The following is a 26,783-nucleotide window of genomic DNA, read 5'->3' as shown; positions in this document are numbered from 1 at the left end:
CTGTGCGCATCTCCAAAATGAATATTTTTGCGAAGCTTGTGTTGTGTATTGTGTGTCTGCTTATTATTTAGGTGTATGTGATGTTGCTTTTGCTCATGTCCCCCTCTGCAGTCTGTTTGAAGTGCGACATGCAGGAGAGACTTCTCAGTCCAGCCCTGCTTCCCAGCACTCCTGACCTTGGAGTGAAGACTGAGAGCACGCAAGATTTCCAGCACCCAAACAAGAGTCTGGCCAACCTCTCGCCACAGCGCCTACGAGTTGTCAAGTACAGTCTCATCTGTAGTTAGATTTTGTTTTAGGAGCTAAACTGTAAGCAAATGACATTAGATTAGCCATTAACGCGACTTGTAAGATTTTATTTTATTTTTATTTTTATTTTTGCCACTGAGCTCCCAGAGTGCTGTGATGTTTTATATCGTAATATAAAACATCACATACCTGGGAAAGTCCATAATAGTGGTTTTGATGGCTATTAATGTTCAGATATATTCAATAGGAACACAAAAACTCAGTATGTATGTGGCCTCTGAAACATAGTTAATGTACAAGTATGACTGTGTGAGGGAAAAGAGGCTAAAAAAAAATCTATGCAAACTGCACTGTTTGAGCCCTCTGTTTCCAACACAGTCATACATTGTGTTCCCTTTGAGTGTTTTGCATATGATTTTCATGCACATGATGTCATTCTTCCTAGCACTGTGATACAATCATACCACTTGTCCCCACCTAGCCAGTATGGGCCAATTTGACGTACACTTGCATAATTCCATTTCCCGTTTACACTTTTTAAGAAATGGATACTCTTTTTCAGCAAGGATGCATTAAATTGGTCAAAAGTGACAGTAAAACATTTCTGAAGGATCATGTGACACTGGAGAAATGGCTGCTGAAAAGTCTTAAATAAAAAATTTTTTTTTGGAAACTGTAATAATATTTCACAATATTAATATTTCACAATATTATTACTGTTTAACTGTATTTCTGATCAAATAAATGTAACCATGGTGGGAATAAGAGCAGACACACACAATCACACACATATATAAATATATAATATACACATATTAAAAAAATAAGAGGAATCATAAATATTGCATTTTGATTTAAATGTTTAAATGTTACTCTGATTAACTATTTTACACAACATAACAGGTGTTTACATATATTCCACAAGATAAACTAATAATAACTGATTTTATACCAGTAACATACAACAATATCAATATTATCAATAATTAAGAATTAATATTATTTAAAGATATACACCTTTAGATCTAGCTGTTGTGTGTGTGTGTGTGTGTGTGTGTGTGTGTGTGTGTGTGTGTGTGTGTGTGTGTGTGTGTGTGTGTGTGTGTGACAGAGTTCTTCATGCCGATGGAGTTTGTCAGTCTGTGCTGTATGGACTGCCGCTCATCATCAGACCAACCTCATGCTGGCAGCTGGACTGGGATGAAATAGAAACAAACCACCAGACATTTCATGCTCTCTGCCACATACTTAAAGTCAGTGCTTGTGTGTGTGTGTCTGTGTGTTCATAGAGCATAGCTGTGTGATAACCTGTTATGCAAGGATGTAAAAATGTTGTAAAAAAAGAAAAGCTACACTATATATATATATATATCTTTTTGTCAGACCCGTGACTGGTTCCTGTTGGTACGCTCAGAGCCAGGGTCAGGATCAGGTTCTGGTGTGTTATCCTACTATGTACTTCAGTCCTCTGGTTCTCTCTCTCTGCTGCTGAAACCTGTGCTGACACGAGAACTGATGCTCCCCTGCTGTCTGCCTGTCTCAATGGAGGACCCACCACTTCCTGCACTCGCCACTGTGGAGGTGCCATTACATAAAAACAGACATCTCATGCATAGCCCTGACATAATGAAAAACACTGAATATCTCACATTCAACTTGAGTCATTTAGAATCAACAACTGGTTATGTGAATTCTGTAATGAGTGCAATTACTAGTATTAAAGGGATAGTTAATCCAAAAATGACAATTCTGACATCATTTACTCCAAATATGTGTGAATTGTTTTTCTTTAAAAGAAGAAAACAAAATTGGACACCACTTACTTTTATTGTATACAATGTTCAAAAGACATACAAAATATCTTCTTTTGTGTTCCACAAAAGGTTTGAAATAACTTGAAGAGTAAATGATAATAGAATTGTCTCCCTTTAAGAGAGTTTACTAACCCTTCACAAAATAATGATGTTACACCTCCATGATGATCATGTGATCATCATCACTGTGTCCAGAGCTCCCTAGAGCAGCTTGAGAAGGACCCTGTTTTTAACCCTCTCTGTCTGGACTCCAACCTTTACCTGCACCTGAGAATTAGAGGTTTGCTTACCCGCACATCACAACCATTTGGAGCACAAGGCCAGGGCCGAGGCCATCGCAGGGGCGCCAGTCGACCACCAGAGGGCTCCACGCAGCGCCAGGTTAGAGGAGTAGAATGGAACAAAATGTCTGAGATACCGTATGTGCAACACAGAAACGAGTAGAAAATAAATAAAGATCTGTGTTGTCTAGAATTTGAACGATCTACAGTTTGATCTAGAGTTGATAGCTGTAGAATTATTGGTATTATAATGATGAGTATTGAGTATATGTTAATGTTCTAGGGAAATAGAGGAAATAGTTTTGTCATACCTCCATTATAAAAACATGATACCTGATATTGTGCCAGTAGTGTTGGCTTAAGTTGACCTAAATAGATTAGATGTAATCAGGTTAAAATAAAGAAGAGGCCTGTGTCAAACTTCAGCAACTTTTAAACTAAAATGTCAACATGGTGTCAACATGTTCAGCTCTAAATCTGACATTTTAGAAAACAAACTAAAATGCAAATAAATAGAGAGGAAATATCTTTCTATTAACCATCTATCAACAAAGACATCAACTATGGCAAATGGTTGAATTGAGAAATTCTTTGCGTGTGTGATGTTGGAAGGGGAAATTTATTGCCCCAGAGAGCAAAAACGAAACCAAGCACTGGCCTTATATTGAAACACCCACACAAAGGGAAAGACAAAAAGAGTAAAGGGAGAATGAGAGAGATAAAGAGCAATACAAATAAATGGGTTCCTATTTTGAATCTGGCCACAATTCAACACAACATGACCAGTTTTCCAACCTCAAGCACTTTGTGATGTCACACATTATAAATAGAAGAAAGATATTTAGAAAATTCAACAAAAAAAAAAAAAGTCATTCTTCTAGTGCACTGAAAAACAGATGTAACAAGCAGATCTTATATTCTAAATAAAGCTTGTTAGTTCCATCAGTTGATAGGGAGTTTTGTGTCAAGCTTGATGAATTATATTCTGCAGCATGATTTGAGATGAGCATGCAAGAGCATCTTGAGCTTCAGTGGAAAAGGAGCATCCGACTGTTGGTTCAAAGAGTCACATGATCAATGTCGCAAATGTACTAATTTGATTAGTGACCTAGAAACATTTCCAATGCATTTCTTAATCATTTTTACATCATACGTTCTTTGTTTCAAAATACTTTCAATTAGATTTGAACCAATCTTCTGTGCAATACAGGACATGTTTGCCTAAAAGGGCTAAAGCAGCGTATACAGAGAAGTGTTAGAAGTCACAATGACACTTAAAGCTCGGCTTGGAGAAGGTGGGGCAAAATAACATTTTCCGTTCTTCCAAATCTTAGCAAACAGAAATTTTAGTCATTACTTTGGTTGGATCTTGAATAAGAATTTTTTTTTTTTTTATGTGCAGCTAAACTCGAATCCTGTGGTAGAGAGTTTGACATGATCTGGCACTATGCTTGTTCTTGCTCACTCTCTAATTTTTCCTGTTCTGTCATTTTTGTCCGCAGGGTCGGCAGTCTCAGAGCCGTGCACGAGCCACTGTGGCCCCTCTGCCGTCCATTCCTTTAAACAAGATGCCTCGCCCTTCACTGAACCTCAGCCACTCCCGACCCTGTGCCCCTGCCCTCTTTTTCCAGGACAGCTACGAGGAGGAAGACCCTCTGATCATTCAGTAAGGAGAGAGAGAGAGCATAATACTTTCACTGTGAGAGGAAATCACACATTCACTCTCACACTGACTACCACTAACTGCTGTGCACAGGCAGAAATTTAGAGCAGTCGTTTCTAAACTCCCACAGACAGGATGTTACATACTTGCACATGACCGGATATATACTATTACATGTACATGTACAGCTAATTTGAAATGGATATGTGCTGTGCAAACTTGGTTTACTATTTCTGTGCATCCCTGCTTCAGCTAGCTATACAGACAAAAATACAGCAGAAAAAAGCAATGGATCTAATTATTCTTTAGAAAAAGAAAAAAAAAGTTTTAAAATAAAACATGACAATTATTCCTTAGTTAATTCCTTGGTTTTTAGAATACAATTTAATAGTGCAACACCACAGCTTAATTGATCTACTTTCATTACACCTCAAATTAAATAACCTCATTACTTCTCCTAAAAAAAATGTCAGCAACTTTGAGACTGACACTGCAAAATCTGTCCTCATATCTCAAGACGCCCAGTATTCTAAAAACAAGCTGTTTTGTTACACAAATGTTTGCAATTAAAACAGTCCTCATAGTAACAGCATGATTTCGCTCTTTTGGAGGAGTAATTAAACTAACCATCATGCCGTACCGTTTAACAAAGGCTGCACCACAACTTGGAAAATAGTTGTGAGCTGCTGAAAAGAAATAAAATACAAAACCACAGAATTGAAAAAAGACAAGAAGAAAGGCTGTTTAAAGAGTGAACTGCCTTCTCAGTGTAAATGCTGTGGCTAGAAGGCTCTGTAGAGAGTTGAGGAGGAAGAGGGCCAGAGTAGTGGAAAAGTAGAGCCATTGTCTTCCTTTATGGAAGCTGCCAGTACAGCCCCAAGGGAAACACACTGTACTCAGCTGAGCAGGAATTCAAGGCCTTCAATGAGTTACAGAGCGGGGGAAAGACAGAAAGAGGTCACTGTGTGAAGCTCCGAGACCTCGCGGGAACAAGGTTCAGCGTTGGAGGCGCTGGTTTAGAGTTGTGAGAGCTGAGGGATGCGATTCTGAAAGCATACTGAGGTCAGAGCTCTACTGTTACTCAATGGGCCTCTCTTACTACAGCCCATTAAGTATTGCCTCATTAAGCTTTCCGCCATTCCACCCACCTGGCACCGCCTACGCCTCGTCTCTATGACATCGTGGTGAGGTTTGGAATTGTGCAAACGGCAGAAAAAGCAGACATAGAGAGATGATCTTACGTCATTCTCCTTTTTTCATATTTTACGTTCACAATTTCCTAACTTGTTCAGTAGTTACGAAAGAGATTCAGAGTGTTTTTTTTTTTTTATGACTCTTTACTTCTGATTGACTAATGTCTTAAGCATGTGTTGTCTTAGGGACCAGTGCCCAAATCACATAAGTTAAGAAATAACATTGTAATAATTTTTGAGTTATCACTGCTTAGGGTTTTCTTAATGTAGGGGGTTTACCATTTTTTCCACAGTATTGTTTAAAACCTGTTAAATGAAGTAGTTCTCTAAAACAATTTCATTTTTGTTTTTACTTTCCCTTTACTAAATATTGTACATTCTTTATAAACCAATACACTATACTAATACTAATAAAATGTTTATAAACAATGTTTATTTATATACTGCATTCTATATTTATATTAACACTATGTATTACTTGGATAAATGTTTTTAAAAATATTCTTTGCTGCTGTTTAATGTTTTGCTTTTGCCCGTTTAAGAATAAACAAATCTTGAAAACTGATATTTTACATGAATAATCAAATAATCAAGCCTTATAAAATTTTGGTTATAGAAGAAGGTATAAGGTATCCATTAGAAAGAACTGTTCAAATTTGACTATATCTAAGAATTGTAGCATTCTCAGTTTTTTGTTGTTTCTTTGCTGAATTTTGGTTGAAAGACATAGCATTTTCAAGAAATGGATGCACTTCCCCATCATTTGCCTCACACTTGAGAGAACAACAGCTCAGTTCTGTTTTCCGTTCGGTTATCCAAGCATCAAGTGGCCAGCGGAACGAAAACATAAACGGAACATTAAAAAAAAAACAGGAACTAGTACAACATCATAAGTGCATCCAAACTAAACCAGAGTGCATCTTTTTTTATCCATATGATGCCAAAACTGAAACTGATAACTTGACCTCTTTAATGCACATGCACTATTTAAAGTTTTGGTGGTAACGTGGGTCTTTAAATAGAAAGCATCTGTGTGTAGAATAATGAACCAAGTTTACACCAAATTTAGCTTGTCTCAAATATTTACTCAGTTATTTGTCTATTGAATTACTTATTGTTGGATATAATACAAACATACTGTCAACGTCAAACTAAATAAACAAATGATACTTATTACAAATGACAATGACAAGAAGAGAGAGAAAAAGTGTAGTTGTCAGTCCACTTCCTTTTTTAATACCTATGAGTAATTTGCTGTTAAAATGTACCACTGCAACCCAGTATGATGGTAAACTATGCGTAGCTAGACCTTGGACCAAATTAATGCATTCTTTTTAGATGAAAGACTCTGCACTCTAAACACATTCACTGTTTTTCTGCTTAAGAGCTCTAAACCTTGAAAAAATACAGCAGCTCGTGATGAATAGGTCAGATTTTGGCTGTCCACTTAAAAGAAAAAAACTTTAGCAGTGGAAGAAAAGACTAGGAGAGACTGGAGAGAGGACAAAAGGAAATGAGCGAGAGGGTGAACGAGAAAGAAAACGGGACAGAGAACAGTCTGTACCTTCACACACTGCCAGGCAGACGCATATTAACTCGGCCAACTCCCATCTGAAGTAAGGCCACTTTTTTACACAGATGGTTAATATTCACTTTGCATCAGGATTATCCCTCAGATGTCAGTTGCTTTTCAGGACGACAGAGGACTAGATGAATAAGGGACTGAGAGTGAAGGACAGGGCATTCAGGGTAATTTTCATGCCCCCTTAAACCAAGTCCAGATTTTTCCTAGGATGTGCAGGTGCGCACATGCTTGTACATTTTCGGAAATGGAAAAGTATTCTTGTACTATATTTTTTTATTATTATCATCATGATAATGTTGAACAACAGCACAGCTGCTGACTCAATCCACATACACTCATACATATAAAACACACACACACACACACACACACACACACACACACACACAGCAGTGGATTAGTATCCTTTAGCTACAATCTCCATGCAAAACAATGCAAGGTTTGTATGTGCAATAACTGACCTGCCAGTGCAGTCTCTGCACTTCTTCAACTATTAAATTGAATCTGTCAGATAACGTTTAGACAACAACACTCTAATTCCCTATGCAAGAGAACCAAGTGTTATGCCAAGTGCTTCATAATCTCTTCCGATACGCAAGTCACAGACTCAGATTTACAAAATAGGACTACTTTGCCCAAGAAGTGCAAAACTCTGGCATATGCCAGTACAAGCCCTTTCAGAGGGCATTATCCACACAAAAGTTTTTGTATAGTCTTAGCTCTCAGCCACTTTGACAGTCAGTGACTACATGACTAAGGTTTCAATCTGTGCCCTGACACTGAGCACTCCCTTCTTAACGTGGACACATTTCCTTTATCCATAACTGCCTAAATGTCGACAAAGGTTAAGTCAAATGTCTCCCAAGTTGTCGTAGATGATGTCTGGAGACTGCATGGTTGGATGCCACGCATTTGGAGGTGGCTGATGTCTAGATACTTTGTTATACAGGTCCATGTTTTTTCCAGCACCAGCACCTCTTCTACCAACTTCCGTGCTGTCATGGCTGTTGCTACTGTTATTGTTGTTCAGGTTAGCACTGCCTTTATTTTGAGGCAGCGGATGAGGGTCTTTCTTGGGCAGTGCTACTTTGCTTGGTTTTGGTGCTGTGACAGGTTTCGGGCCTTTTGGTCTGGGCAGTGGCAGCGGTTGTTGAGCCACCTCGTGACCTTGAGGCTCCTCCATTCCCCTGGTTTTCCAGGGATTCATTTCCAACCGTGCTTCATCATAAAGCGTGATGATAGGAAGTGTAGATCCGGCTCGTCCTTCTGGCTCATCATAGATGTGCTCTGTTGGACCTCCATCTGCAGGGTGTCTGCTTCGCCCATCGAGTCCCAATGCCATTGTCCTTTGCACCAAGTCCAGACTGATATGATCATAGATGTCTGAGTAGAACGGCTCAGGCTTGATTCCTGTGTGGCGGCTACCCCCCTCTTCGCCAGTCGGCCTCAGGCGTGGGTTAGGAGTGGGCATGACTTTGATACTGTCCACCGGGTCTGAGTACAAACAGTCTCCTAGACTGGGCGGCGCACGGACCGAGTCAGCAGGCTCCGAGTACAGACTCCCTTGGTCCTCTAACAGATTTTTGGACCCACGAGGCATGGGAGATCGTGGAGGGGTCCCACTAACTGGAGGTGGCGGCTCTGGAAGGCTTCGGGCCTTTATGTTTTTCCCATCATTGTCCTTTCGGCCAAAGACACCATCCGCAGACCCAGGCTTGCTACCACCAGAATCTCCATCTGGTTCACGACTGTTTGCTTCTGAGATGGCAGCACGGATCTGCTGGAGAGCTGGGCAGTCAGAGTCTAATGATGGAAAGCTTTGGTGTCGTTCTTCAGCTTGGGCTTTCTGCTCCCGAATCGATTCCTCAACAATGTGAAATATCTCATTCCCCTGCTTTGTCTCAAAGGTGAAGTTCCCTGGCCCAGAATCACAGCGGCGCCCAGCTTCAAAAGAGAACATGACCTGCAGAGCATGTCAGAAATGTGACAACATGTTTGTGACATTTCTTCACTTTTATTCCAATTCTCTTATACAGAACATAATTGCTATTTGAATGAACCTTCTTTAAATTAACATTTCAGCATCTCACTTGAAAAAAACCAATATGGACCCAACACACTGGGCTTATTAATCTTCTTGGACCCACTTCTTTTTATTAGGTGTCTTTAACTACTATGTAATGACATTTAAAATGAATAATTTAATATTATGCACTTTTTGCATGTTTTTACATTTGCTTAAATGTAAAAATACTTACCCTTAAACCTTCACATCCCAGAGTAAACCAGTCCCTAATCTTATCCATATCCCACCTTGATAGCAGCAAAAGTGTTTTACAATACAACATGATCACAATAAGTGTATTGTACCTAAAAAATTTTTTGGGGGGGCATATATAGTAGTTAAAACATCTAATATAAATTGAGATCATCTTTTCAAACTATCATGACCTGCATTCAATAGTCATTCACCGCATTAGCTCTGCCTTCTGCCCACTCATAAGGGATAGAGGAAGGCCAACTTCCTGTACCAAGGCAGTTTCTATAGTAAAGACAGGAAGCAGAGTTGGAAACAACAGTGGCTTAAGTTCCTGTTTTATATGTCATCTGTAGTATGAGGCCAGCTGCCTGCAACAATGTTGGATTAACGCAAACAGCCGTTAGATTATTTTAGACATGATGCGTGCTATCTACATGCTAATGTGTGGGTGTCTATTGACTATGTATATACAAAAACAAGGCTAAGTCAATTTTGAAGGTCTTTTATCAACTGTTACCCTCCTACAGAAGATATTCAGTGCCATTGAATATCATGCAATTGACCATTTTTAGCACTTTACACTGATTTTGAATTGGTTTGAAACTTTGTATACTTAAATTGAGGACAGTTCAAAATCACAAAATAATACTCACCCGGTCTCTTCCATAGCGACGGAGAAGTTTGTAAGGCCATATGAATAAATCCTTTTTAGTCTTGGGGTCCTTCAGAATAAGGTTGTCCACATTAGCCCTGAGCCAGTAATTACCAGAGAGACCACAGCGCTCTGATGCTTCTGTCCTCTGGACACTCACCCAAAATTCATTAACTGAAAAATGGAAAATGGAATTTTATGAGTTCACTTCAGATATAATATTGCAAGACAGGTATAATTTGTATGTGGGTCAATGGAAAAAAGATAAATCCATGAAAAAGAAAAAGAAACCTCTTTAAAATCACATTTAAAAACACATGCCAAGTTTTTAGAAATGTACTCTTTTAATTCATGTTGGTTCTGGAAAACTTTTATGCCATTTTCAAGAACAGGTTCAATTAAATAATTCTAATAATGTGATATGATTTTTATGTAAAAGTAAATGTATATTTTCATTAGATCTTCAATACACCTGAGTATACATATCTTAATCATGAAAATGTTTTCACAATTATTTTTAAGGTATAAAGTTTTTTTTTTATATATATATATATATATAACAAATTATGTTTTTGGGGAATTGCATAACATTTTTAATAACTTTGTGTTTTATAAAAAGGCCAAATTGGAAAAAGGCCAAACTGATATTTTATTGACCTTGAGGGTCTGCAGGGGTCCTCTCTCTATGAAATAATTTCCTGTTTTGTTTGTTCTCCATGTTTCTGCACTTTGGTTACTGCACTTTTTTTTATATATATATATTTTGTTCAAATATTTTTTGTTATGAATAATTACAAAGATGAAAGAAAGAATGGTGAACTACTTTATAAGCTTTTTCTTTTCGTTATTTTAATTAGGCTTCTTCTCATTATGACATCAGAACAGCTGTAATACATGCTAATCATAGTGTTTTATTCAGGTTATTTTGTCACTGTAACTTATTGACTGAAATGGCACAGTCAAGATATATTCAGATAAGATTTTTTTTTTCCAGTTAAGTTGATGAAGTCTAGTAAATTTTTTCACAATACATATTGTTTCAAAACAGCTTTACAGAGTTTTAGGCTATATTGTGACTGAGTATACTGTATGTATGCATATAAAATTACAGTTGGGATTACTAATTTGTTATGTGGTGATATGGGGGTTATGTATCTATAAGGTTTTGTACAATTTATAATAATTTTGTGAAGGGGTGTAACGACAGATCGCAATATAAAAATGTGCTGATATGTATTGGTGATGTGAACGATATCTATCGCGATATAAAGTTGAAGTTCCTTCATCTTCCAAACACAAATTAAGATATTTTTTATGAAACCTGAGAGATTTCTGGATTTCTGTCCCTCCATTTAAATCCCTTCCCCTAAAACTTAAAATCCCCAAAAAGGTCATAAAGGCATCATAAAAATAATCAATCAAGTGTTTTAAGCTGTTTTCTGAAGAGTCTCGGTCAGACGTTCAAATATACTGGATGTGACTGTGATTGATTGCACTGATCACCTGAAGCGCATAAGCGCTGGAGCGGCACTCTTCAAAGTGAAAGCACTAACATCATTAAAGCCATCATACTACTAAAACTAAAAACACGATATGGTGATTTATAAGTGCATTAATAGAAGGAGAGACAGGACATAGTGAGAACGTGGAGAGTGTGAGCGCACGGCTTGTCTGCGTAAGAGATCAAACGAATACCTGCTCTAAAGCTTGAGTACTGCGTGAGGAAAAAATGAGTTTCATTAACAGTAATACATTACACAATTATACTTAATGTTAAATATAATGTATAATAATGCAATGGGGGGAATATTTGTGTGTCCTGACTCCTGATAATGCCAAATGTCTGATTTGACCAGTAAAAAAGGGTGTACATAAATGATGTAGTCGGTGACAGAGTGCAAGTGTATTTTCAGGTTCAGAATCATGATATTTTTTTTTTTTTTGGTGTCACCATTGCCCTGTGAATTGATGACTAGGACCAAGACTAGGACCATTTTAACTTTTTAGCATACGTCTTAAAAATAGTAGTAGTAATAATAATAAAAACCTCTTCTTTATATTGGCTTAAAGTATCGCAATAGTATTGTATCATGAGTTCAGTATCGTAGACTGTAAAAAAAGATGTACGACGCCCCTTCAGTCTCTTCCATTGGTGAAAAGTGAAGCTGCCAAAGTCCTAAATCTTGCACAGATTTGGGACCCGAGTCTGCGCACTAGTGAACTGGAAGTGGAGCCGCGATATCAAGGTCCCAAAGTTTACTGTGTGAAATAAACAGTTCTGGACATTCAAATTAAAGTTGAAGCTCCAATCTCCTCCCAAAAATCCCCCCAAAAATCTGTTGGTGCCACGGTGACTTTTTCGTTCAGAGAAGCTGTCAATCACAGCTGTCAATCATGACGTCACGGTCCCGTTTTTATAGCATCAAATAACGAACTAAGATCAAACTTATTTCAAAAACCTTTTTATGACCTTTACTGGGACCAACCAACTGAGGGCGATCGAGACGCTTTCTCTTTACTTTTCAGTAGCTTGTTCAGTATCGTGAATTGTATTGAGTTGTGACAGAGTGTAACTTTACACCCCTAAATTTGTGTACTGACAAGACTAACAGAAGTAAGTAAAAGTAAGTACAAGTAAAACCGAAAATTCTTTGAATCTCAGGAAATTAGCCAACACTGGTCTTTTTCAAATCACGTTGGAACAATCCGCAATATAAAAAAGTACTGTACAACCAGGATGCTTTTCATTCGATGGGTCCCGTACGCTATTTCCCAGCTAAATTCAGCACAGATACGCTTCTGCTTATCAGACACTAAAGGCCGTGACCGATTACCTGACTTTCCTCTGCTTCTCTAAATGCTCCACTGTAAATCAACGTTTATTGTCTTGTCTATCTCTGGATTGGCTTTTAACCAAAATACCCCTGGACAGGGCACCAACAATCATTATTCAATACACATTACACTCTGATGCCATACACTGCCATGGCAGAAAAGGTCTATATAAATGAGAGTGCTAAGACTGTATGTAGCAAAGCCTTTTAAATGTCAGCTTTCACACTCTTTGAGGAAGTCAGTGCTGCCCTTACTAAAAACAGAAGTGATCACAAACTATTTCCCTAGAAACACTCGAGAATGCACAGCAGGAGAAGAGGTAGTTTGTGCATTTAAGTGGACTTAATAGTGGCTCCTTAACTGTTTACCTTGCATAGCACTGGATGAAGTGAGTGCCAGCAATGAAGGAGGGGGTCGGGGAAATGCCTGAGATTCTGCTCTACTTTCTGTCCTCCTCCATTTCGCTTGTTAGCCCTTTGCGCCTTTCACTTTGACTATTAAAATAAAATGAGTGACACAACCAACTATGTCTTTCTGGAAACAGCTCTTGAATGTGTAACTACTAGCTCTAATATTTTGGGCTTTGTGACTAACATGAGCAGGATATTTGCATGCAGCTAATAACTAATCTGTTTAGATTTGCATCTAACGGAACATTTCTGTCTATTCACTGATCTCTATATCAGATGATATACAAATAACTTCAATCTAGGAACCAAAAAGTAACTGAATTAAGAGTGGAGATGATGTCTAAGTCCTATGTTTTGAGAAACTCATCGCACATGAAAATAGCACTTGGAGTTGTATAGATCAAATGAAAAACCAAAAAACACACCCAGTTTGTTAAAACACGAGTAAATTCAAACTGTGTCACGTGTCTCTTCTTACCTTCCTCTCTGGAGTAATAAATGAGATTTTCTGCCATTTGAAGCTCTTGCTGTCCATTTGAGTCAAAACTACCAAGAGAACCACTTCCTCCCTTAGAGTGATATAGAGAGAGAGAGAGAGAGAGAAAGTGAGACAGAAAGAGAGATGCTAAGTTAGTATAGGGACAGCTGTGATATTCCCTTTGGAAATTCCCAACATATTTTAATGTTCCAAATACATCCATAACCTCATTATAATATGGTTTAAAGGTTATCACATGTGTCAAACAGCTGAACATAATTCATTCATTTTCAAACCAGTAAAACAATCATCAGGCATTGTAAAATTGAAAGATTGTAAAAGCTGTTTAAAAAAAAATAAAAATCAGATCTCTCATTCTTCTTAAAACTCGGGCAAAGTCACAAGCGTTAACCACATAGAACTTTTAACCATTAAAAAGTCTCCATGATGTCATCTCACCTGAAAAGCAATCTCACACATCTTCTCCACCCACTCATGGGTAATATATTTCTCAGCTGCAAAGACATACGTCTTGTCATTGGTCTCCACATAGAAGGCAGACATGTCTTTGGGGCAGGTTTCAGTGATAGCCGGGAGTATGCTGATGCATTCTGACAGACGGATTATCTTCTTGTCCATTTTCTTAGTGCTGGGTTTATCACTGGCGCTGCCTGAGCAATCATAAAACTCAAGCCTTGCGATGCCGTTTTGGCTGGCTGGGAACAGTACGAACCAGTTCTTCTTCCATTTCTAAAAAGGAGAGAGGGAGAAGAGGAAGTTATTCACTTATGGGTCTAAAAAGTTCTGAAAATACATACACACAAAACTATTTCTGTTAGTTTGAATCTAGACAGAATATAGGCCATGTCAACTCATGTTCCCTCAAGTCGCTATCCATTAAAAGGGAATTCGCTTTATCTATTTTATTAATGCATCTTATTGTGTACAATTCATCCATGCATATATATATATTTTTTTTTTTTTTTATCAAAATGTCTTAAAGGAACACTCCACCGTTTTTTGAAATAGGGCTTATTCACCTTCTCTCCTACATTTAGATAGGTGGGCAAATGTATTTTTGTCTCAGTGCATGCATTGTTTTAGTTTGACAGGGTCGGCCCTAGCTTAGCTTATTAGCATAATGAATGGAATCCTTTGTTGCCAGCTAGCATGTCATGAGTAAAAGTAATATATAAAATAAAAAAAACCCACCTAATTATTTCTTGTGGCCTGCGTTTTCACAACAAGTACAAATAGTGATGCAGATTAACACTAGGCGATTTCCTATGCAGATATTGACTTGGGACTATATTAGGGGGAAGCACAGGCGAAGCACTGCTACTTGGGTGCAGAGATATCACGCCCAAGTAGCAGTGCTTCGCCTGTGCTTCCCCCTAATATAGTCCTTAATATATAAGTCAATATCTGCCTAGGAAATCGCCTAGTGTTAATCTGCATCACTATTTGTACTCGTTGTGAATACGCAGGCCACAAGAAGTAATTAGGTTTTTTTTTTTTTTATATATATATCACTTTTACTCAGGACATGCTAGCTGGCAACAAAGGATTCCATTCATTATGCTAAGCTAAGCTAGCGCTGACCCTGTCAAACTAAAACAATGCATGCACTGAAACAAAAATGCATTTGCCCACCTATCTAAATGTAGGAAAGAAGGTGATTAAGCCCTATTTCAAAAAACGGTGGAGTGTTCCTTTAATTGGACAATGGCAGACTTTTCTCTGGTGATGTACACTGGAATCCTCCAATCATTTAGTCGGGTTAAACGCCACCCTGTTGTTCAAATAAATCAACCTCAAGATCATGTTCAGATCTGCCTCCATCCAATTAACAACCAATGGATTGAACTAAGTCCCAGCCCTACATTTTTCTTTGTCAATAATTCGTTTTACTCAGATATATGACACAGAGCGGAAGAAAAGATCTGTCGCTACTTCCGTAACATCGCACCTGTAAAAATGAACTTCCTTGTAGCTGCAAATCATTGTTAAATCACAACTGGCCTTAAGTCTGGAATTTTGTACAAGGAGTATCAAACTTTGTTTAGCATGTAGGGTCATAATGCTGAGGTCAACAAGAGGAACTTGACAATGACTTTAAAGCCCCTTCCTCCAGATGGACATTGAAAAGCAGACTGCAGCAAACAAAAGACATCTATGTGTGTTAGGGTGTGTGTGAGAGGAGGAGTGTGGGTCAGTTCCTCATATTGTTTGTAACGTAACAAGAAAAGACAATGATCTTCAAACAAAGGCACAAGTGTTTCAAGCTGATTCAATATTGTGATGCAGATCTGTTGTTGCTAATGCAGAGTGCACACTACCAAAGCCTGTCTATTAGATGAAAAGGAACAAGCCATCATGATATTTGGCGTCATGAATTGCATTTTTTATTATTTTATACTGTGCCTTGAGATCCACTATGGTAGGATTTTTGCATCAAAAGCAGGCATAATTCAGAAAAAAAAATTGTACCCTGTTTTTTGATGCTTTAGTTTAAAGGGGCATGACATTTGAGTTCTTGGTCATTTGCATTCTTTAAAGCCATATCAGTTTAAACTTCAGATTTATGGTTTTATGAGCACACAGAAAGCTGGCTGTCAGACAAGTCCGTGAGTATTAAACTAAATTCTCTTTTGCATCTTTAACCGTCACATACACACAAAGTTCATTATGTTTGTGAACGTAAACAGCAGGGAAAGAAATCGCATGTGTATATTAGATCTGTGTATTAGAGTCCTGCACGGGTCCGATTTTGTAAATCCGCACCCGCCCGTACCCGCAGTGCATAAAACCGCATCCGACCCGTTTTACGACAGCAGCACTAATTAAAATCCGCACCCGAAATAAAATCAGTTTGGCCAATCACATTATAGACACACTTACAAAAATGTTTATTGCCAGGTCATACAGAAATGATTACACGACAATTAACACAAGGACAACTTCAGCCGAAGCTGTCAAAAGGCCGGTACATGAAGAACATGGCTAACGTTACCACAAAACTGAGTAGCCTTAACATTTTACCAATCGAACAGACGCGGCTACAACACCATATGCCACGCAATTTCGTCTAGCCTACATCTGACAATTTTGGGTTCAAACACCGTCCACACCACACATACTTAATACTTAATGAAAAATACTGTTCGATAGAACTGCTTTGTTACCACAGTTATCTGCGTGCTTCCTCAGCGATGAAGTACCACATTTGCGGCTATCCAACACGAAAATGCATGCAGCAAAGCCTTTCACAATGGTTTTCTTCAGATAACTGGATTTAAAATTATTTTATCAACTTGAAATACAGGCATATTTTTGTAGATGTGTTCCTAAAAATATGCATATATTTTTACGTTTGCATGTGATTGTTTTAAACCTGTGTTTAGACCCGTGTTTCCCCCGTGTCCGACCCGACCCGCACCCGTATCCGAAATGGAAAGAAAATAGTGCCGATTAAAACTGAGGTATGAATTTTGCCCGGAGTGTTTTTTGTGATGTAAATTAATCAAGCTTTGAAACGCATATAATTTTTTCACGTAAAAAACGCACAGTTTTGAGGCCCCGGAAACTAAACGGGACTACTTTCTTGAAAAACTTCCAGCGGCCAGAACTCTGACCAGGGAGGTGACCACAGAGTGGGTCAGTGTGTATGCACTATAGTGCTGGTAAGGATTGCATACAACTTCATGTCTTAAATGGGCGAACTAACCCTTTAAAGTGATAGCAGCGTAATATACAATACCTACTGCTGTATATGCTGTTAAGATGAATCAAACAACAAAAGAAAAACAGAAAATCACTCACTGCTTGATTTAATAACTTTAGTAGCTTTAATATGAATACATTTCTTACTTGAATACTGCTGTTAAATGCTCTGGCGGGGAGATAAACATGGCGGTCTGTCTACAGCTCACTCAGGGGAGGAGCTAAGCTAATAGTCACCAGTCGTGGACGGGGCCTTATCCAATGTGACGTGGAGTATTTCCCTGAATTTATGGGGAAAATAGCAAACGGAGTGGATGGATTTTACCACAGGGTGGTTGTGTACAAACATAATTATGTTCAAAAACAATATAAAAGTGAATTTTGCATAACAGGCCCCCTTAAACTGGTAGTATTAATCTGTCAAAATACTGCGAGTTAACGGTTAACCACATAATTATGAGCATCCCTATGTGGAACTATTAAAAATGCAATTATGCAGTTGCTGGGTAACGGGTTTTGGCGAGAGCAGAACTTGTGCTGATTACAACAAAAATGATTAACAGCTCAGGGATTATAAAAGAGAGCGACCCTTGATCACTTTCTGTATATAATTTAATCACAATTTGAGTAACAGTTGTTTTGGTGGTACTAAAAAGAACAATGTGAAGTTGACATTTCAGTCAATGGCTGACTATAGCTGTAGGCATCCATTTGCATGCTTGTTTGTTTTCCTCGTCTCTCTCGCTCTCTCTTTCTCTCTACCAAAGGGGCTGTTTACACCTGGCCACTTCATGCGTTTTTTCAGATCGGATAGCTATCCGATCGTGAAAAGACCAGGTGTAAATGCCCTCCGAAACGCATTCGAGACGGATTTGAATCCGATCGCTCAAGCCACTTCAGGAGGTGGTCTGGGCCGCATTCCAGACGAAACTGGACAAGTGTAAATGCATCTGGTTGTTGAAACCACATATGTAAAGTGTACTCCTCCCAAAAATGCTAAAAAAAATAAACGTGTGAGAGCGTGTTATAGGCTATATGCAATGTTATACCCAGATATGACGACGCTACTGGAACACGCATCACCGCAGATGAGCAGCTGAGCATCTATTCATGCAAACTATCGCAAATCAAAGTGAAAGTAAGTCGCAGACGCTTATCACACAAACATCATCATTAAAAGTAAATTCTTAAGAAACGAAATGATCTTACCAGGGCTGTTGCCGCTTCTCTCTTATTGCAGTCTTTGATTTTGAAATTGTAGCTGATGATCAATAAAATGCAGCTCATATCTGTTGCTTTCGGTGACGTGGTGCACTCCATTAAATCTGCATATAGCGCGAGAATTGAAGATCGGATTTAAATCCGTTTCGCAAAAACACATTTATGTGACCAGGTGTAAATGGAATCGTTTTGATAAATCAGATAGCTATCCGATCTGAGAAAACGCATGAAGTAGGCAGGTGTAAACAGCCCCGCGTGTAATACGCACGTATTTTCAGTGCGTAGCATACAGTATACACGCAATAAAGTGCGTCTCCGTCTTCCCGACAGTACACAATCACTCGGGCGTTTAGTCGACAAATTAACAGGGAGGACAGTGCAAAATGGTGTGATATGGCCTGTTGAGGCTTTTTTTTTATTTGTTTACAAAGGTCCTAACTGGCAGTTTTGCCTGTTATGGAATGTATCACTATTTATGTCTGAGCCTAATGTTTAATATTTTTGAAGTGCAATTTTGTTTACATCCATTTTATTTATTGTTTTTGGTATTTATTCAAGTGAATTTTGTTGTTAACAGGCACTATTATCGTTTATCGTAATAATTTCTTGGACAACTTATCGTCCAGCAAAATTTGTTATCGTGACAGACCTAATGATATGGTTAATTTTGTGTTATTTTATCTCGTTTCTGTTATTAAAAAATAAGAAAAAAGATGCAAATTACAAACAATAGGACAAATAGGCTACAATATAACAAAATATTAAATTACGTTTTTCAGATACAATAGGTTTATGTAACGTAGTTAGAATTAGTCCCGAAATGTAATAATCAAATGTAAAAACATAAGATATTGCATATTCTTCACTGTATGAATTAAATATAGATTTATTCTTATTAAAGCTAAAAAGTTATTCAGTCAAGCAGTAAGTTGGATCTTTACAATGGAACTGAATCAACTCTGAACTGACTTCAGGTGAACAATGACACTATTTTCTTTTAGAGCTGCCGTTCGGTCAAAATGAACTCTGTTTGCACCATTTAATATTTTCCTGTCATCACTGGAAAGCTGCTTTGAAACAGTCTGAAAAGTGCTATATAAATAAAGGCGACTTAACTTGACAACTAAGGACTGCACAGTATTTGGAAAATGTATCAGGAATCTAAATCCATTTTTATTCCAAGTGATCCTGTTCTAGTATCTTTCACTTTAATAAGATTACAGAAGAACCAGCCATCAAATGTTATTGACTGATTTGTACACAGACTGCTCTGTAATAATTTCCCAAAATGTAATTTGTGTGGAAATATTCCAAAGTCTGTAAACAGGATGTTAACACAGGTCAGAGACGGGACACTAAGAGGACGCAAAAAGGAGAGAGCACAGATGCACTGGCACTGTTCGCGATTCTTGAAATATTGGAAGAAAAATATCAATATTGAATTGGGGGTGAGGGTTTATATGAATATATCTCTGAATGGAACTGAATGTCTTCAGAAAAGTTTTGATGCCATTTTCTTTTCCTCTACCTCCGTAAAATGCCTATTAAAGTAGTGTTTATAAATAAGTGCAGCGCTGCTTTGTGTTCAGTTTTCATTGTGCAGGTATGTTTTATGTAGCATAAGAACAAAATGAGTTTGCAATGAAACTATGTTGAAATGTTATACTTTCAAACTAATGGCAACTTCCCTCACCACGAGTTCTATTCACAAGTCCACATTGCTCAATAGTAACTCTCAGCGCACTGAACGGGAGTCTTGTTGGGTCATTCAAACATCTATCTGCCTTAATCAACCTCTTTCACACATCAGGACAGTCACAAGAGTTCACAGCGCATATAGCACCCATCCAGGGAAGTGTCAGTTTTCTTCCCAATTACCACAATGCCACATGCTTTAAAATACAGCACACCTGAGCACATGGTGAATTGACTCTCATAAAAATAAAAAAATAAAAAAATAAAAATTCCAAGAAGCTGAAAAAGATGACGTGAAATAAATCACGTATGTATCTACCTTTTAGACAGACTACAACCCCTGACCATTGCAGAAGATACTGTACAGACAACAGATGTCAATGTGGTAAGGATGGGGTGTAGGATTACCCAGCATGCTCTTTTTCCTCCACCACTCAGCAGGTGTTTGTGTAGCAGTGTTCCTTTTAAAAAACTACCCCTCTCTACTATACCAAATACAAACCCTTACATATCATATTATTAATTAATGCCAAAATCAAATGAATCGATAATAGAATGGGGTGGTGTGGCATTGTTTTATTTATATAGACCTTGTGTAGCCATATAAGGCAACACTTGAGGAATATACTGTGCAGGATGGAAATTATGCAAATGGTCAGAAAGAAAGAGAGTGACTGGTAACTTCCTTAAATCCTCATCCAAAGCTAATCTGATGAAATGTCTGCCTCTGCATGTGCATGTGCTGCACTTTCTATAGGCTAAATAATTATGTAAAAGAACATATTATACAGCTTGCTTATATGAAAATACTCTCACAGTAAAAATATACATACAGGCTTTAACCTGAAAATATTAACAATTAGGCCTACTAAAAATATACATTTCCTGTTGGTAACAGCCTGTTGCTTGCAAAGCATAAACGGAAAACAGTAAAAGTTAACAGACATGCTGATAGAAATAGATACAGACACTGCACACAGTGATTCCATCTTGTTAATATGTTGCTAATGTCACAGTAAGATGGGAATGATAAAGTAACTTTAAAGTTCAAACTTGTATATATATTTTCATAAATTAAACATTAACTTGATCCCCAACACTGCGCATCAAAATGAATGACTCCTTCAGAAAATATTCACCTGTTACCAAAGAGATATTCTGACACAGGGGTGGGCGATATACCGATAGACACGATTAACGGGTAGAAATGTATCAACCGGTAGAGGTTTTGACCTATAGGTGCATTCACACCATGTCGAAATTACCATAAATGCGAGATTTCAACGGGTAAAAAGCGTTCACGTCCTCGTAGAGCTCGTAATTACAGCTTAAGATGGTCATTTTTTGAGAACTCCCACTTCTACTACGTGATAGAAACGCATAATTCCCAGTCCGAGGACGTGAACAGCTCCGAATAGAGTGAGCTCGACACTACGGTAATCACGACATGGTGTGAACGCACTATACTGTGTCTATCGCGGTTGTGTTCACGTGGCGTTGCTGTGCTGGTCACGAAAGCTTATCGTTTGCATGCGTTTTTTAACATTGCGATTTAAAAACAAGTGATTTTATACAGCTGAAGCGCAGTAAGCAACGAAAGAGAACTCATTTCGCTATATGCGCACGCTGTCCGAGAGATGGTTTCCCTATTCTGCCATATGCATTTCCATTCATGAAATTGGAAATGAACATGAACATTTCAAAACATTTGGATTTGATTCATATTTTGCTCCCATCGTGGTCCACATACTAATATAAAGGTGAAGTACAGTTCAAGAATTATATTTTAACTCTAAAATAATTAACAAAGCTCTTTTAAAACAGAATGACTGATGCTCAGTCAGTGACTTGCTTAGAGATGGCGAGAGAAAAAATAACTCTTTATTCACTGCACAAAGTGAGCAATTGCCTTTCCACATACCAATAAAAGTAGCAGACCAGAGTTAAAAAGAGAACAAGACAGTGGTAAAACTAATTTTCCACTTTGTGTATTTGAGTATAAAAAAAAAAAGAAAGCTAAAGGACTGACATATTGCTATCACACCAGGGGTTTCCAAACTTTTCCCCCAAACTTTTTTGGGGAGAAAAATCTATACAGCAATATTTTGCGTGGGGATATTGTATCGACTCTAGGGTGGCAAGTATTGATCTTTTCAGGGCCTGAATTTCAGCTCATGATTGCAAGTATTGTGCATAATTTTACAGTACATAAGCTTCATACTTTTAATGCAGAAAATAGTAATAATTTGAAATCTTTCTTCCAGACTGTAATGTCACAAACAGTGTGAGTAAATCAGCGCTTCTGCATCTCTCTCTCTTTCTCTCTCTGACATGCGCAGTGAGCTGTGAAGAAAGCAAGTTTTCTTCAAATTGTGAAAGGTTTTCTATCAAGTCCATGCACTTGATAAATTTTTTTTTTAAGCCATTACTTTTAAGTATGCCACTTGAAATCACATGAAATCATTAAAAATGCCGTCAGTGTGTAAGAGGTTAATAGTGACAGTCAACAGAGAGCTTACATACAATATAAATATTTATGTCTTAAATTCCAACCCTCAAGCTTTTAACATGACAAATACTCAAGCTTTTATTTTGGCAGAAGTTTGGTGAAATTCTGTAAACTTAGAGTTTGTGCATTTACTGTGACCTTGAGTTGTTCTGAAAACACTGTGTATAAGTATTTTAATCTGCACGCGTGGAAATGAACACAGTGCCGCTCTTCATTCTGAAGCTGACTATATAATTATTTAATTAAAACCTGCCCTATACAATACTGCTGCATGCAAGACAATCTGCAAAGAACAAAGCCCAGAAGAGCATACAGATCGCACTGTTTGGGAAGGATCAGAAATGTGTATCGATGTATTCATTAGTGTTTTCCATTTATTGTACAGTATGTATTTGGTTTGGCTCCAAAGTTCCTTGAGCTGTAGTAAAAGTAAGAGCAAAGGCCGATGTGGGCCAGGCAAAAGATACACAAACAAGTCTAAGGATTGTAAACTTATATATGTCTCATTCCAGATCAAATGTGATATGAAATGTGTTCATATACAATTGCAGTTGAAAGGGTTTAGTTCTACTTCGTGTAATACAAGTGGTCAGGTTTTACACCTTGACTGGGGTGTATATGAAACAATGCAGTGTTAGAATGTTGAAGTAAGTTGTTTAGCAACACCAATCATAAGCCGCCTCGGTGCTCAGTTAATATGCATGTGCTTTGTTCAGTAGCACAAATATTTAAATGATGCTTAGACTCTCTGTCTGAAACAAACAGTTTGAAAATGTCAAACAGAAATGTGTTAGTTAGAGTGACAAAGAGACACTACTAAGTTGTAAAAGAGATCCACATCCATATAAGGATAGCAGTTTTTAAAACAAGTTTTGTGGTTGTTACATGCCGTATTTGGCAATGTTATTGACCTCAAATATGAAAATAAAAACCTTTATGCCGGCCTTACAAATGTAGTGTGTGAAATATTGAAACCTGATAACGATGGATAAAACTCAAGTTCAGAAAATAGAGAACATGTTCAATCATGCCTGTGCTCGTGCTCATGCTAACGAAAATAAACAACTGATAGTACTAAAAAAGAAAAAAGCAATAGATTTGTTTGGTCTTAACAATATTATTGATTTGACTGCACTGACACTATTGTATGAGAACTGAGCTGGACGACAACACTTTTTCTGCAGACCTGCTTTATAGATGATATTAACTCAATTAATAATTGATTCTTTATCTTTTACAACAGAACTGAATCAACTCTGAACTAACTTCGGCTGAACAATGACATTTTTCTTTAAGACATTCATAATGAACTCTGTTTGCTTCATTGAATCATTTTCCTCTTATCACTGTAAAGCTGCTTTGAAACAATCTGTATTGTATAAAGCGGTAAAGTAGGTGACTTGACTTGATTCGTCTCATGTTTTACTTGCACGAGTTGTCAAACACGGTACATGCACTTTCATACAACGTTTTCATATATTTTTTTCTTGTCCTTGTGTTTCCAAATCTTGTTGACCGTGTGATTCGCAAGCCTACAGTCGAGTGTTGCGTTGATTCCAGCTTCTAGCAAAACTATCCAAACCTTCATTACCAAACAAAAACCTTACATCAATGAAGGGAATGAGGTTTTCGGTTCCCCAAAAGTGCTACCATGTGTCCACGATGCCAGGGAAAGACAGTCGCATCGCATGCTTGTGCAGAATATACGTTTCAGCAGCAGCACAATCCTGTGATTCAGCCACCACACTATGAGTTTATCATCAGCCCCTCAGCCGCTAAAGAGGTGTCACCAAGCACACAAGATTATTTTTAGTCATGGAAATCTAGTGTTATTGTTGACAAGATACTCTGCATTTTGCTATTTAGTTGAGAAAAACCTGCATGCATTCAAGTTGTATCCTCAATTTGAATTTCTGCTGTTGCCTGAGGCTAAATACATAAAGCTGTGCTCTGTTCTCATAATTTGCCTATACTTATCACAAAGAAGTGTCAGACAGAGGAAGTGAATAATGAATTAATGACAAGCCATTGCTCCAGCAAGATGTTTTTGATCCAACACAGGTCTGACTGAAGACTTATGACTCATATCAATGTCTAAAGAATGACAAAAATACATGCCTAACATATTCAATAAGAGAGAAAACAAACAGAACCTTTTGTGGTCATGTGTCTGTGATGTAGCATTTTCCACTGCACGTGGACAGACGAGAGAGTGGAAATTATTTTGAGACAGCTGGCCGCGTGTATGTAGGCTATAACCTACTCTTGTTTGGTGGTTAGATATCATTAATGGAAAAGAAAAGAAATGTAGTTACTGACCTAAAAACACAGAATATGCATGAAGACAGTTTAAAGTTAAAGAGATGTTGTAGCACAGGATCTGATGTACTCATTCATGTGACTATCTCATGACGCAGGAGAGGAATAGAGATAAAAGCCATTCCTTCTTACTCTTAAAGAAACTATTTAAGTTGACTTTAATGTAATTTTTTTTTTTTTTTTTAAGTTGACATTTGAAACATTTTGGTTGATGTTGTAGGTCCTCTTTCGACTGTCACTCTCTATTTGATTGGATAAATTTGAATTTGTAAATGTTAAAACGTTGGTTTAAGGGTGACTTGATGCTCTTTTTTTTCATCCGGACCAATAAAGTTACTTAAAAATACATGCATTTCATTTATATAGTCATATTTCTATATATTTCAGACTTAAAGTCTCTCTGCAATCACAAAATTGTATGGTTACGCACACTTTTTCATTATTATTTCTTCAAACAAAAAGCAGTTATGCAATTAGAAAAAAAAAGTCAGTGTTGCACAAAATCATGCAGAATTATTTTTCCCCCTCAATGTCATGTTTTGACATTTCCTAGAAAAGACTAATCATTAAAAAAATATAGCCTATCTTGATATTAATGACTCAAAAATGTGTTACAAAAAAACAAAAACGTGATAAATGTTCGACAACTTTGCCTTGCAAAATAAGTTTTGCACACTAAAGTGTATTGAAGGTGCAAATGTCTATTTATTTATTTATTTTACTTTATGGTCATAATGTATGTATATAATGTGTGTATTATAATGTATAGAACGTTTTTCAAACAAGAATACAAAGATGGCATATCTGAGAAGCTGGCACATGTGTTTAAACTGGTGTTTTGTAAGATACTCCTGTTTATCATGTCAGACATCGTCATATGTCATTGCCTGAAAAATCAAACACTATATGAGACAAGCTCTTACCTTTCCAAACTTCTGATGCTGGACCAACAGTTGTCCCTCCTTAACGTGAGTGTCCATTTTTAAAATACTCTACCGCTGCAGCACAGCAAGATAAAGGATAAATATTTCTCAATCTTTAGACTTTTTTCCGATTTCCTACCGCGCGAACTTCCGCTTGTCAAACTTTTGCTTCACAGGCGTTTCGACGGGAAACCATTAAGATTAATCTAACTGTTAAATGAATGTTTGGAGGGGGAAAGCGAAACGTTATAACAGAGTGTTTTCATGCTACTGGTCCTGAGTTTTGAGACGCTGCTCTTCCGCGCGCGCTCTCTCTCTCTCTCTCTCTCTCTCTCTCTCTCTCTCTCTCTCTCTCTCTCTCTCTCTCTCGCGACAGAGGAAGCGCGCGCGCGCCCACAGCCTTTCCTCCCACCTACTCCTCAACCCAAACATAGGCAAAGCATGACGCCTGAAACCAACTCTTTTCACTTGCAATTATAATGTATATGTTATAATGCCTGTTATAATGTTTTCTGTGAAAAAAATCATAAGACAGGTGCAGCAACCGTCTTGTGATTTTTCACTCACAACATTAAGGTGCTGTTGCTAATTTATGGCTGTCAGTTATTATGCTGAGGTGCTGTTACTGCTAATTTATTATCCATTGATTTGATTTCTCAACCGTTAACATAATTCATTTAGCACTGAAATAATTATGGTTCTATTATTGTCAAATCCTGGGTGTCACATTGACTTACATGATTAGTCTTTTTATTTTTTAGAGAGGAATGCACTGTTTGGTCTAAGCATTTGATCCATGTCCTTCATTGGGCTGCCTCTTATGGTTTGCTCACACATGCGTTTTCATATTGTAGATCAACTGATTTGTTGCAAACATTTAACATTTGGTTTTCTGTTATAAATTAAATATTGGTGCAAATTGTCTTGGTTCATGTCACCATGATTAAGTTATGGAAGCAGGTTTAATGGGATG

The 26,783-nt window shown here is 37.6% G+C and overlaps 2 protein-coding genes across 2 annotated transcripts in view; one reads left to right on the top strand and one right to left on the bottom strand.

Moving 5' to 3' along the window:
* m1ap (meiosis 1 associated protein) overlaps positions 1-7,172 on the top strand; it is a gene marked incomplete at its 5' end in the record, with an annotated part of 63,061 nt that extends 55,889 nt beyond the window's left edge. Inside the window, 4 exons of the mRNA XM_084405403.1 lie at positions 112-265; positions 1,361-1,502; positions 1,633-1,830; positions 3,847-7,172. Coding sequence (XP_084261529.1) covers positions 112-265; positions 1,361-1,502; positions 1,633-1,830; positions 3,847-4,014 — 662 coding nt within the window. The 3' untranslated portion in view covers positions 4,015-7,172. The remainder of the gene's footprint in view (positions 1-111; positions 266-1,360; positions 1,503-1,632; positions 1,831-3,846) is intronic.
* Positions 5,324-26,211, bottom strand: dok1b (docking protein 1b). The gene is made up of 5 exons (XM_084405402.1): positions 25,811-26,211; positions 13,880-14,170; positions 13,421-13,511; positions 9,699-9,871; positions 5,324-8,748 (listed from the first exon to the last, which is right to left on the bottom strand). Exons 1-5 carry the CDS (start codon positions 25,865-25,867, stop codon positions 7,636-7,638), a joined length of 1,725 nt encoding a protein of 574 aa, XP_084261528.1. The 5' UTR covers positions 25,868-26,211; the 3' UTR covers positions 5,324-7,635.
* Between the last annotated feature and the right edge of the window lie 572 nt (positions 26,212-26,783).

This window comes from Rutilus rutilus (genome assembly GCF_951802725.1).
Source record: "Rutilus rutilus genome assembly, chromosome: 3".
Classification (NCBI taxonomy): Eukaryota; Metazoa; Chordata; class Actinopteri; order Cypriniformes; family Leuciscidae; genus Rutilus; species Rutilus rutilus.
This window is presented reverse-complemented; position numbering and strand designations above follow the sequence as displayed.

Coding starts and splice junctions, on each gene's coding strand:
- dok1b (XM_084405402.1), bottom strand. CDS start 25,867: ATGGACACTCACGTTAAGGAGGGACAACTGTTGGTCCAGCATCAGAAG. Junction 9,872..13,420: donor TTATTACTCCAGAGAGGAAG/GTAAGAAGAGAC, acceptor TCCATTTTTCAG/TTAATGAATTTTGGGTGAGT. Junction 8,749..9,698: donor GTCGCTATGGAAGAGACCGG/GTGAGTATTATT, acceptor CATGCTCTGCAG/GTCATGTTCTCTTTTGAAGC.